The sequence below is a fragment of the Oncorhynchus kisutch genome, linkage group LG20, assembly GCF_002021735.2.
Source record: "Oncorhynchus kisutch isolate 150728-3 linkage group LG20, Okis_V2, whole genome shotgun sequence".
NCBI lineage: Eukaryota > Metazoa > Chordata > Actinopteri > Salmoniformes > Salmonidae > Oncorhynchus > Oncorhynchus kisutch.
The window spans coordinates 7,913,863-7,928,296 of record NC_034193.2 but is presented as its reverse complement, the minus strand read 5'-3'; the positions used below and the strand labels follow the sequence as shown (position 1 = coordinate 7,928,296).

Here is a 14,434-nt window from a genome sequence, read left to right as displayed (position 1 = left end):
TAACACTAGTATAACTACAGTATTCTGTTAACACTAGATAACTACAGTATCCTGTTAACACTAGTATAACTACAGTATTCTGTTAACACTAGTATAACTACAGTATCCTGTTAACACTAGTATAACTACAGTATTCTGTTAACACTAGATAACTACAGTATCCTGTTAACACTAGTATAACTACAGTATCCTGTTAACACTAGATAACTACAGTATCCTGTTAACACTAGTATAACTACAGTATTCTGTTAACACTAGATAACTACAGTATCCTGTTAACACTAGTATAACTACAGTATTCTGTTAACACTAGTATAACTACAGTATCCTGTTAACACTAGTATAACTACAGTATTCTGTTAACACTAGATAACTACAGTATCCTGTTAACACTAGTATAACTACAGTATTCTGTTAACACTAGTATAACTACAGTATCCTGTTAACACTAGTATAACTACAGTATTCTGTTAACACTAGATAACTACAGTATCCTGTTAACACTAGATAACTACAGTATCCTGTTAACACTAGTATAACTACAGTATTCTGTTAACACTAGTATAACTACAGTATCCTGTTAACACTAGTATAACTACAGTATCCTGTTAACACTAGTATAACTACAGTATCCTGTTAACCCCCTTGTATTTTCTGTAATACTGTCTTACACTCAGCTATTTTATTGAATGAGTCTCTTCAAATGAAGTCACACAGTCCCTTCACGACAACCTTGGGCTGCTCCAGCACAAACCAACTATAACCACGGTCCAACAGTTGTCCTGAAGATAATACTCCCACAAGAACAGTGTTTCAGTTCAAGACTCTAGAGCAGTGTTTTCCAACCTGTGTTCAGCCAATTATTTTTGATAAATGTAATAAAATACAAAATGGATTTTTTTCTTCCAAAGAAAATAACAGTTGGGAGTATTAATTGTATTATAAGCAATTTGACATTACTTTTCAAAATTCCAATAGTTTAGAATAATCGGACTAATTTGTTAAATTCACTGCTAAATTTTCTGCCAATGGTGGTCCTCGAGAGTTTTTGACTGTGATTTGGTGGTCCCCGGAACGGAAAAGTTTGGGAACCGCTGCCTTAGAAAAATATGTGCCAAATATAGCTTATTCAGAAGACTGAAACAGAATACAGAACTTTCTTAGTGAAATGGGGCTGGAATCATGCTCTATACATAACATTACCCTCCAATGAATGAGCCATCTGGTGTGTTCGAGCTGGGTAGGAGAAGCCATCAACCAGAATTGGAGTTACCCCCCCAATAGGGTTGCACAATTCTGGAAAATGTCCTCTGCGTGCAGTATGAAGGAAGTTAGAGGTAGTTTCGCAAGCCAATGCTAACTGGCTAAAGTCTACAGGTACAGTAGCATCCTGTAGTATCCTTTTCACCCCCCAGCCACCCACGACCCCAGCCACCCACCACCCCAGTTCCCCAGCCACCCACCACCCCAGTTCCCCAGCCACCCACCACCCCAGTTCCCCAGCCACCTACCACCCCAGTTCCCCAGCCACTCACCACCCCAGTTCCCCAGCCACTCACCACCCCAGTTCCCCAGCCACCTACCACCCCAGTTCCCCAGCCACCCCAGTTCCCCAGCCACCCACCACCCCAGTTCCCCAGCCACCCACGACCCCAGTTCGCCTGCCACCCACGACCCCAGTTCGCCTGCCACCCACCACCCCAGTTCCCCAGCCACCCACCACCCCAGTTCCCCAGCCACCCACCACCCCAGTTCGCCTGCCACCCACGACCCCAGGTCCCTAGCCAACCACCACCCCAGTTCCCCAGCCACCCACCACCCCAGTTCCCCAGCCACACACCACCCCAGTTCCCCAGCCACCCACCACCCCAGTTCCCCAGCCACCCACCACCCCAGTTCGCCTGCCACCCACGACCCCAGTTCCCCAGCCACCCACGACCCCAGACTTACTAAGCAGAACTCTTCAAAGGATATCCTGCCGTCTCCGTCCTTGTCTGCGTTGATGATGGTCTTGTCCACGATCTGCTGCAGCTGGGTGTCCTTCAGATTGTTTCCTACCATCATCTTCAGCACCTGGAAGAGCTCTCCGTTGGAGATGTAGCCATCCTTGTCCATGTCGTAGATCCGGAAGGCAACTAGGGGGGGAGAGAAACGTGGAAGGATGTGTAGGTAAGTCAGCGATCCTGAACACAGACCTTTTTGGTTTTGTATTTTGGAGAAAGCCTCATCATTGATGCTATCAGGCATTCCGTTTCTACCCAGGCAAGTGGGGGACAGGGGATGGGTTTTGTCTTTGTAGATCAGATCATTTAACTTTGTGTGGTGAGAGGTGTATAGATGTAGGATGGAGTAGATTTGTCTACTTACACCGAAGTTTTGACTCCTTGTCCCCCTTGACACTGAATTGTGAGACTCCCTCAATGAATTCTGATGGGGGAGACAGATGGTTTAGAGTCAGACATTATTTGACTTCTTATACTGTACGCAATCATTTTATATATATCGGAGTGATCAAATACACTACTTATGCATTCATAAGTTCAATCAAAATATCAGTAGCAAACTACTACAATCCATATTTAGGGCTATATCCAATCAGAACGCCCCTTTTCCTCTATGCACCTTCTATAGGCAATGTTTCCACGGAGACCGCATTCACGGTAAACGATGGACATGTCGGCTCAATCGGAAGTGATCTTTAAAATGTAAATCGTGTTGTATCCGGGCTGTATCCGGATGGAATCCGGGCTGTATCCGGATGGAATCCGGGCTGTATCCGGATGGAATCCGGGCTATCTAGTCCTGACTGTCCTGTGTTAAGTGTTACTACTTCCTCTGCAGGTTCGGCAAAGTAGACCGAGAGAAACACTGGAAGTCTGAACCAGTCCAGGCCAAAGTACCAACTTCTCTCCCTGGTCATCAAGATCCTTTTTTGTTAATCATGCAATGTGATTAAAGGCCCAATGCAGCCATTTTATATCAATATAAAATTATTTCTGGGTAACAACTAAGTACCTTACTCTAATGATTTCCATTCAATTGTGTAAAAATAGCTATTTCTCAAGTGAGATTCTTGCTAGGACTGTCTGGATATGTTCGGAGTGGGGAGGGGAAAACTGAGAACTAGGTTCAGAACTCTCTTTGTTATTGGTCTATTAATGAATTTACTGCATGGTGATATGGAAACCTGCTGATTAGAAGGTCCTGTGTAGATTGTATATTTAACCAACAACTATGGTCAAAATTGTAATTATTTGCCTACCTCCTCATGCCTTTTGCACACATTGTATATAGACCCCCCCTTCGTTTTCTACTGTGTTATTGACTTGTTAATTGTTTACTCCATGTGTAACTCTTTGTTGTATGCTCACACTGCTATGCTTTATCTTGGCCAGGTCGCAGTTGCAAATGAGAACTTGTTCTCAACTAGCCTACCTGGTTAAATAAAGGTGTTCTCAACTAGCCTACCTGGTTAAAAAGTGTTTCTCAACTAGCTACGTAAGGTGTTCTCAACTAGCCTACCTGGTTAAATAAAGGTGTTCTCAACTAGCCTACCTGGTTAAATAAAGGTGTTCTCAACTAGCCTACCTGGTTAAATAAAGGTGTTCTCAACTAGCCTACCTGGTTAAATAAAGGTGTTCTCAACTAGCCTACCTGGTTAAATAAAGGTGTTCTCAACTAGCCTACCTGGTTAAATAAAGGTGTTCTCAACTAGCCTACCTGGTTAAGTAAAGGTGTTCTCAACTAGCCTACCTGGTTAAATAAAGGTGTTCTCAACTAGCCTACCTGGTTAAATAAAGGTGTTCTCAACTAGCCTACCTGGTTAAATAAAGGTGTTCTCAACTAGCCTACCTGGTTAAATAAAGGTGTTCTCAACTAGCCTACCTGGTTAAATAAAGGTGTTCTCAACTAGCCTACCTGGTTAAGTAAAGGTGTTCTCAACTAGCCTACCTGGTTAAATAAAGGTGTTCTCAACTAGTCTACCTGGTTAAATAAAGGTGTTCTCAACTAGCCTACCTGGTTAAATAAAGGTGTTCTCAACTAGCCTACCTGGTTAAATAAAGGTGTTCTCAACTAGCCTACCTGGTTAAATAAAGGTGTTCTCAACTAGCCTACCTGGTTAAATAAAGGTGTTCTCAACTAGCCTACCTGGTTAAATAAAGGTGTTCTCAACTAGCCTACCTGGTTAAATAAAGGTGTTCTCAACTAGCCTACCTGGTTAAATAAAGGTGTTCTCAACTAGCCTACCTGGTTAAATAAAGGTGTTCTCAACTAGCCTACCTGGTTAAATAAAGGTGTTCTCAACTAGCCTACCTGGTTAAATAAAGGTGTTCTCAACTAGCCTACCTGGTTAAATAAAGGTGTTCTCAACTAGCCTACCTGGTTAAATAAAGGTGTTCTCAACTAGCCTACCTGGTTAAGTAAAGGTGTTCTCAACTAGCCTACCTGGTTAAATAAAGGTGAAATAAAAAAAATAATAAAAAATAAAATAAAAACTATCAGGAAGCAGGATCAATGAGTTAGCCAGCTAACTTTGATGAACAGACAGAAATAATCTTCTGGTTAATTAAGAAAGCTAAACTTAGATGTGTGTGTGTGTTTGGTTGTTGAGTCAATGAGACAATGCCCATATCAAGCTTTTCTTGCTAAACAATAAAAAGTTATTTCAGACCATTCATTTTCTGGACCACTCATTGATCCTGGTTTGTATTATACCCCTCTGGTGTAGGCCACCATGTACTGTGCTGGGACATTCTCAGACAGGAGGACAATAGACACGTTAACCAACACTGATGTCCCTGATATTATTGACCTTGATTTGTCGGTTGTCGGTCCCAAGCATTTATTCACTAGTAAAAATTGTGATACCCAATGGTATAGGCAAAAGCACAAACAGATCTGGGACCAGGCTATAGGAGACACCAGATCTGGGACCAGGCTATAGGAGACACCAGATCTGGGACCAGGCTATAGGAGACACCAGATCTGGGACCAGGCTATAGAAGGAGACACCAGATCTGGGACCAGGCTATAGGAGACACCAGATCTGGGACCAGGCTATAGAAGGAGACAACAGATCTGGGACCAGGCTATAGAAGGAGACACCAGATCTGGGACCAGGCTATAGAAGGAGACACCAGATCTGGGACCAGGCTATAGAAGGAGACAACAGATCTGGGACCAGGCTATAGAAGGAGACAACAGATCTGGGACCAGGCTATAGAAGGAGACACCAGATCTGGGACCAGGCTATAGAAGGAGACAACAGATCTGGGACCAGGCTATAGAAGGAGACAACAGATCTGGGACCAGGCTATAGAAGGAGACACCAGATCTGGGAACAGGCTATAGGAGACACCAGATCTGGGACCAGGCTATAGGAGACAACAGATCTGGGACCAGGCTATAGAAGGAGACACCAGATCTGGGACCAGGCTATAGAAGGAGACAACAGATCTGGGACCAGGCTATAGAAGGAGACAACAGATCTGGGACCAGGCTATAGAAGGAGACACCAGATCTGGGACCAGGCTATAGAAGGAGACACCAGATCTGGGACCAGGCTATAGAAGGAGACACCAGATTTGGGACCAGGCTATAGAAGGAGACACCAGATCTGGGACCAGGCTATAGGAGACACCAGATCTTGGACCAGGCTATAGAAGGAGACAACAGATCTGGGACCAGGCTATAGAAGGAGACAACAGATCTGGGACCAGGCTATAGAAGGAGACAACAGATCTGGGACCAGGCTATAGAAGGAGACAACAGATCTGGGACCAGGCTATAGAAGGAGACACCAGATCTGGGACCAGGCTATAGAAGGAGACAACAGATCTGGGACCAGGCTATAGAAGGAGACAACAGATCTGGGACCAGGCTATAGAAGGAGACACCAGATCTGGGACCAGGCTATAGAAGGAGACACCAGATCTGGGACCAGGCTATAGGAGACACCAGATCTGGGACCAGGCTATAGGAGACACCAGATCTGGGACCAGGCTATAGAAGGAGACAACAGATCTGGGACCAGGCTATAGAAGGAGACAACAGATCTGGGACCAGGCTATAGAAGGAGACACCAGATCTGGGACCAGGCTATAGAAGGAGACACCAGATCTGGGACCAGGCTATAGAAGGAGACACCAGATTTGGGACCAGGCTATAGAAGGAGACACCAGATCTGGGACCAGGCTATAGGAGACACCAGATCTTGGACCAGGCTATAGAAGGAGACAACAGATCTGGGACCAGGCTATAGAAGGAGACACCAGATCTGGGACCAGGCTATAGGAGACACCAGATCTGGGACCAGGCTATAGAAGGAGACAACAGATCTGGGACCAGGCTATAGGAGACACCAGATCTGGGACCAGGCTATAGAAGGAGACAACAGATCTGGGACCAGGCTATAGAAGGAGACACCAGATCTGGGACCAGGCTATAGAAGGAGACAACAGATCTGGGACCAGGCTATAGAAGGAGACAACAGATCTGGGACCAGGCTATAGAAGGAGACAACAGATCTGGGACCAGGCTATAGAAGGAGACACCAGATCTGGGACCAGGCTATAGAAGGAGACAACAGATCTGGGACCAGGCTATAGAAGGAGACAACAGATCTGGGACCAGGCTATAGAAGGAGACAACAGATCTGGGACCAGGCTATAGAAGGAGACACCAGATCTGGGACCAGGCTATAGAAGGAGACACCAGATCTGGGACCAGGCTATAGAAGGAGACACCAGATTTGGGACCAGGCTATAGAAGGAGACACCAGATCTGGGACCAGGCTATAGGAGACACCAGATCTTGGACCAGGCTATAGAAGGAGACAACAGATCTGGGACCAGGCTATAGAAGGAGACACCAGATCTGGGACCAGGCTATAGGAGACACCAGATCTGGGACCAGGCTATAGAAGGAGACAACAGATCTGGGACCAGGCTATAGGAGACACCAGATCTGGGACCAGGCTATAGAAGGAGACAACAGATCTGGGACCAGGCTATAGAAGGAGACACCAGATCTGGGACCAGGCTATAGAAGGAGACAACAGATCTGGGACCAGGCTATAGAAGGAGACAACAGATCTGGGACCAGGCTATAGAAGGAGACAACAGATCTGGGACCAGGCTATAGAAGGAGACACCAGATCTGGGACCAGGCTATAGAAGGAGACAACAGATCTGGGACCAGGCTATAGAAGGAGACAACAGATCTGGGACCAGGCTATAGAAGGAGACACCAGATCTGGGAACAGGCTATAGGAGACACCAGATCTGGGACCAGGCTATAGAAGGAGACACCAGATCTGGGAACAGGCTATAGAAGGAGACACCAGATCTGGGACCAGGCTATAGAAGGAGACAACAGATCTGGGACCAGGCTATAGAAGGAGACACCAGATCTGGGACCAGGCTATAGAAGGAGACACCAGATCTGGGACCAGGCTATAGGAGACACCAGATCTGGGACCAGGCTATAGAAGGAGACACCAGATCTGGGAACAGGCTATAGGAGACACCAGATCTGGGACCAGGCTATAGGAGACAACAGATCTGGGACCAGGCTATAGAAGGAGACACCAGATCTGGGACCAGGCTATAGAAGGAGACAACAGATCTGGGACCAGGCTATAGAAGGAGACACCAGATCTGGGACCAGGCTATAGAAGGAGACACCAGATCTGGGACCAGGCTATAGAAGGAGACACCAGATCTGGGACCAGGCTATAGAAGGAGACAACAGATCTGGGACCAGGCTATAGAAGGAGACAACAGATCTGGGACCAGGCTATAGAAGGAGACACCAGATCTGGGACCAGGCTATAGAAGGAGACAACAGATCTGGGACCAGGCTATAGAAGGAGACAACAGATCTGGGACCAGGCTATAGAAGGAGACAACAGATCTGGGACCAGGCTATAGAAGGAGACACCAGATCTGGGACCAGGCTATAGAAGGAGACAACAGATCTGGGACCAGGCTATAGAAGGAGACAACAGATCTGGGACCAGGCTATAGAAGGAGACACCAGATCTGGGAACAGGCTATAGGAGACACCAGATCTGGGACCAGGCTATAGGAGACAACAGATCTGGGACCAGGCTATAGAAGGAGACACCAGATCTGGGACCAGGCTATAGAAGGAGACAACAGATCTGGGACCAGGCTATAGAAGGAGACAACAGATCTGGGACCAGGCTATAGAAGGAGACACCAGATCTGGGACCAGGCTATAGAAGGAGACACCAGATTTGGGACCAGGCTATAGAAGGAGACACCAGATCTGGGACCAGGCTATAGGAGACACCAGATCTTGGACCAGGCTATAGAAGGAGACAACAGATCTGGGACCAGGCTATAGAAGGAGACAACAGATCTGGGACCAGGCTATAGAAGGAGACAACAGATCTGGGACCAGGCTATAGAAGGAGACACCAGATCTGGGACCAGGCTATAGAAGGAGACAACAGATCTGGGACCAGGCTATAGAAGGAGACAACAGATCTGGGACCAGGCTATAGAAGGAGACACCAGATCTGGGAACAGGCTATAGGAGACACCAGATCTGGGACCAGGCTATAGGAGACAACAGATCTGGGACCAGGCTATAGAAGGAGACACCAGATCTGGGACCAGGCTATAGAAGGAGACAACAGATCTGGGACCAGGCTATAGAAGGAGACAACAGATCTGGGACCAGGCTATAGAAGGAGACACCAGATCTGGGACCAGGCTATAGAAGGAGACACCAGATCTGGGACCAGGCTATAGAAGGAGACACCAGATTTGGGACCAGGCTATAGAAGGAGACACCAGATCTGGGACCAGGCTATAGGAGACACCAGATCTTGGACCAGGCTATAGAAGGAGACAACAGATCTGGGACCAGGCTATAGAAGGAGACACCAGATCTGGGACCAGGCTATAGGAGACACCAGATCTGGGACCAGGCTATAGAAGGAGACAACAGATCTGGGACCAGGCTATAGGAGACACCAGATCTGGGACCAGGCTATAGAAGGAGACAACAGATCTGGGACCAGGCTATAGAAGGAGACACCAGATCTGGGACCAGGCTATAGAAGGAGACAACAGATCTGGGACCAGGCTATAGAAGGAGACAACAGATCTGGGACCAGGCTATAGAAGGAGACAACAGATCTGGGACCAGGCTATAGAAGGAGACACCAGATCTGGGACCAGGCTATAGAAGGAGACAACAGATCTGGGACCAGGCTATAGAAGGAGACAACAGATCTGGGACCAGGCTATAGAAGGAGACACCAGATCTGGGAACAGGCTATAGGAGACACCAGATCTGGGACCAGGCTATAGGAGACAACAGATCTGGGACCAGGCTATAGAAGGAGACACCAGATCTGGGACCAGGCTATAGAAGGAGACAACAGATCTGGGACCAGGCTATAGAAGGAGACAACAGATCTGGGACCAGGCTATAGAAGGAGACACCAGATCTGGGACCAGGCTATAGAAGGAGACACCAGATCTGGGACCAGGCTATAGAAGGAGACACCAGATTTGGGACCAGGCTATAGAAGGAGACACCAGATCTGGGACCAGGCTATAGGAGACACCAGATCTTGGACCAGGCTATAGAAGGAGACAACAGATCTGGGACCAGGCTATAGAAGGAGACACCAGATCTGGGACCAGGCTATAGGAGACACCAGATCTGGGACCAGGCTATAGAAGGAGACAACAGATCTGGGACCAGGCTATAGAAGGAGACAACAGATCTGGGACCAGGCTATAGAAGGAGACACCAGATCTGGGACCAGGCTATAGGAGACACCAGATCTGGGACCAGGCTATAGAAGGAGACAACAGATCTGGGACCAGGCTATAGAAGGAGACAACAGATCTGGGACCAGGCTATAGAAGGAGACAACAGATCTGGGACCAGGCTACTCTTGCGCTCTGGCTTACCCTTGAAGTCCACCTCTCCGTTTCCATCGGTGTCGAAGATGTCGATGACCCTCTGGACCAGCGGGTTCTGCTGGAGTTCAGGGAGGGACATGAACTCCTCCACGCTAAGGGACCCAGAGTTATCAAGGTCCAGTTTCTTAAACCTCTTTCCCAGACGCTTAATCTCATCAGCATCGACTGGAGTAGAGAGAGAGAGACGAGAGACGGGAGAAAAAGAGAGAGACGAGAGAGAGAGATGAGAAAAGAGAGACCGACAGACAGATGGGAGAAAAGAGAGAGCGACAGACAGATGAGAGAGCGACAGACATGGGAGAAAAGAGAGACCGACAGACAGATGGGAGAAAAGAGAGAGCGACAGACAGATGAGAGAGCGACAGACATGGGAGAAAAGAGAGACCGACAGACAGACAGGAGAAAAGAGAGACCGACAGACAGACAGGAGAAAAGAGAGACCGACAGACAGATAGGAGAAAAGAGAGACCGACAGACAGATGGGAGAAAAGAGAGACCGACAGACAGATGGGAGAAAAGAGAGACCGACAGACAGATGGGAGAAAAGAGAGACCGACAGACAGATGGGAGAAAAGAGAGACCGACAGACAGATGGGAGAAAAGAGAGACCGAGACAGGAGAAAAGAGAGACCGAGACAGGAGAAAAGAGAGACCGGCAGACAGACAGGAGAAAAGAGAGACCGACAGACAGATGGGAGAAAAGAGAGACCGACAGACAGATGGGAGAAAAGAGAGACCGACAGACAGATGGGAGAAAAGAGAGACCGAGACAGGAGAAAGAGAGAGCGACAGACAGACGGGAGAAAAGAGAGACCGAGACAGGAGAAAAGAGAGAGCGACAGACAGATAGGAGAAAAGAGAGACCGACAGACAGACGGGAGAAAAGAGAGACCGACAGACAGACGGGAGAAAAGAGAGACCGACAGACAGACGGGAGAAAAGAGAGACCGACAGACATACGGGAGAAAAGAGAGACCGACAGACAGATGGGAGAAAAGAGAGACCGACAGACAGATGGGAGAAAAGAGAGACCGACAGGAGAAAAGAGAGACCGACAGACAGATGGGAGAAAAGAGAGACCGACAGACAGATGGGAGAAAAGAGAGACCGACAGACAGATGGGAGAAAAGAGAGACCGAGACAGGAGAAAAGAGAGAGCGACAGACAGATAGGAGAAAAGAGAGACCGACAGACAGATGGGAGAAAAGAGAGACCGACAGACAGATGGGAGAAAAGAGAGACCGACAGACAGATGGGAGAAAAGAGAGAGTGACAGACAGATGGGAGAAAAGAGAGACCGACAGACAGATGGGAGAAAAGAGAGACCGACAGACAGATGGGAGAAAAGAGAGACCGAGACAGGAGAAAAGAGAGTGACAGACAGATGGGAGAAAAGAGAGACCGAGACAGGAGAAAAGAGAGAGCGACAGACAGATAGGAGAAAAGAGAGACAGACAGGAGAAAAGAGAGAGTGAGAGACAGACAGGAGAAAAGAGAGAGTGACAGACAGATGGAAGAAAAGAGAGACCGACAGACAGACGGGAGAAAAGAGAGACCGACAGACAGACAGGAGAAAAGAGAGACCGACAGACAGACAGGAGAAAATAGAGACCGACAGACAGATAGGAGAAAAGAGAGAGTGACAGACAGATGGGAGAAAAGAGAGCGACAGACAGATGGAAGAAAAGAGAGACCGACAGACAGATGGAAGAAAAGAGAGACCGACAGACAGATAGGAGAAAAGAGAGACCGACAGACAGACAGGAGAAAAGAGAGACCGACAGACAGACAGGAGAAAAGAGAGACCGACAGACAGACAGGAGAAAAGAGAGCGAGAAAGGAGAAAAGAGAGCGAGAAAGGAGAAAAGAGAGAGCGAGACAGGAGAAAAGAGAGAGCGACAGACAGATAGGAGAAAAGAGAGAGCGAGAAAGGAGAAAAGAGAGAGCGAGAAAGGAGAAAAGAGAGAGCGAGAAAGGAGAAAAGAGAGAGCGACAAAGGAGAAAAGAGAGAGCGAGAAAGGAGAAAAGAGAGAGCAAGACAGGAGAAAAGAGAGAGAGCGAGACAGGAGAAAAGAGAGAGAAGGATCATGAACAAAATTACATGAGTAGAGATGTTACATTTTGGTAATTATTTGACACTTATCCAGAGCGACTTCCAGTCAGTGTATTCAACCAACGTAGGCAAGACAACCACATACAGTATCACAGTCATAGCAAGTAAAAACCTTTGCCGTTAAAAGTAACCGTCAGCTTACCTAGATCTCCTGGAATATGGACACGCAACACATTACCACATTAACACTGGTAGATCTATGCAGGTAGGCACCCAGAGAACCCTGTACCCACACACATACATAATGTGGTCTAATGACGGTATGTAGGCGAGGACTACTCTCTTCCTCCCCACCTACACCGACCCAACACGGCAACTGACCTGACACGGCAACAGTGCCTTTAAAACACAGGCGGGGGGGGGGGGTCAAGTTAACTACACAAACATTGCCTGAAATCTTCCAGTTGAGTGAACTCACATCTGTTGTTGGCCATGTCGATGTGGGTCGTACAAACAGCCCTAGCTTTCCCAGTCCCCGAGGAGAGCTTGATGCCCTGTGCCTTGTGAGCTCCTGCCATTACAGAGAGTACTGATCCCACCTAGTTTCTGTCGTCCCTTCTCACAGTAGCATGGGGGTAAGCCTTGTAATAACATAGATACTAACTACAGTATAAGCTTATTCAGACACGCTATGATCACGTGAACCGGTCTACTGCCCCCCCCCCCCCCCCCCACACACAATACTACTCTAATCTGTCCTACCTTATAGTCAGATATAGCTATTCATCTTTAGACAAACCTCACAGAATGGAGAGAGTGAGAGGAGGGGGGAGTTCAACTGAGAAGGTAGGTAGGAGAGAGAGAGAGGAGGGGGGAGTTCAACTGAGATGGTAGGTAGGAAAGAGAGAGAGGAGAGAAAACAGAGACACTTAGCTGTTGCAGAAAGCTATGAGCCAGAGAGAAATGGAATGAGTGTGAGAGAAAGGGAGATGTGTGTGTGTGCATTTTGGGTTGGACGACGCCACCATGCATTAGCCTGATGACTAAACAGAAGCTAGAGGGATGACTGTGTGAGTGGTATACGAGTATAGAGGCAGCATTTGCTGCAGGCACTCCACAGCCAGATCTCTGGGGAACAAATCTGCCTTGTGCCATCTGTCTCACTACTTTTTCTTACTTTTTCTTTTATACATTGACAATGTACCAACTGACATTTGTTTAGGCCTAATGAAAGTGGTTAACTAGATTGCAGTACACAGATACAGTAGATTATGATATTTCTGTGTGTGGGACTGAACCCAATGTCTGAGATTATCCCCTAATGCAGGGCTATTCACATATTCCTGTTCTACCTGATAATTAAGTGTTTTTTCAAGTTATGTAACTTTCAAAATACAGATATCATCTCCGTATGATGCTGTGTTTTACATCACACGATGCTGTGTTTTACATCACACGATGCTGTGTTTTACATCACACGATGCTGTGTTTTACATCACACGATGCTGTGTTTTACATCACACGATGCTGTGTTTTACATCACACGATGCTGTGTTTTACATCACATGATGCTGTGTTTTACATCATGATGCTGTTTTACATCACACGATGCTGTGTTTTACATCACACGATGCTGTGTTTTACATCACATGATGCTGTGTTTTACATCATGATGCTGTTTTACATTACACGATACTGTGTTTTACATCATGATGCTGTGTTTTACATCACACGATGCTGTGTTTTACATCACACAATGCTGTGTTTTACATCACACGATGCTGTGTTTTACATCACACGATGCTGTGTTTTACATCACACGATGCTGTGTTTTACATCACACGATGCTGTGTTTTACATCACACGATGCTGTGTTTTACATCACACGATGCTGTGTTTACATCACACGATGCTGTGTTTTACATCACACGATGCTGTTTTACATCACACGATGCTGTGTTTTACGTCACACGATGCTGTGTTTTACATCATGATGCTGTTTTACATTACACGATGCTGTGTTTTACATCATGATGCTGTGTTTTACATCACACGATGCTGTGTTTTACATCACACGATGCTGTGTTTTACATCACACGATGCTGTGTTTTACATCACACGATGCTGTGTTTTACATCACACGATGCTGTGTTTTACATCACACGATGCTGTGTTTTACATCACACGATGCTGTGTTTTACATCACACGATGCTGTGTTTTACATCACACGATGCTGTGTTTTACATCACACGACGCTGTGTTTTACATCACACGACGCTGTGTTTTACATCACACGACGCTGTGTTTTACATCACACGACGCTGTGTTTTACATCACACGACGCTGTGTTTTACATCACACGACGCTGTGTTTTACATCACACGACGCTGTGTTTTACATCACACGATGCTG

General features: G+C 46.8%; 1 protein-coding gene across 2 annotated transcripts in view; it reads right to left on the bottom strand.

Annotated features, from left to right (window-relative positions):
• Nucleotides 1-14,434, bottom strand: part of LOC109885783 (calcineurin subunit B type 1) — a 69,488-nt gene that overhangs the window by 4,079 nt on the left and 50,975 nt on the right. For both annotated transcript variants that reach the window (XR_004204502.1, XM_031799640.1), the window contains exons 3-5: nt 9,957-10,133; nt 2,368-2,427; nt 1,951-2,135 (exon numbers count right to left, since the gene is read on the bottom strand). Coding sequence is in view for 1 of the 2 variants with exons in the window: in XM_031799640.1 (XP_031655500.1) it covers nt 1,951-2,135; nt 2,368-2,427; nt 9,957-10,133 (422 nt within the window). In the remaining variant the exon portion in view is untranslated. The remainder of the gene's footprint in view (nt 1-1,950; nt 2,136-2,367; nt 2,428-9,956; nt 10,134-14,434) is intronic.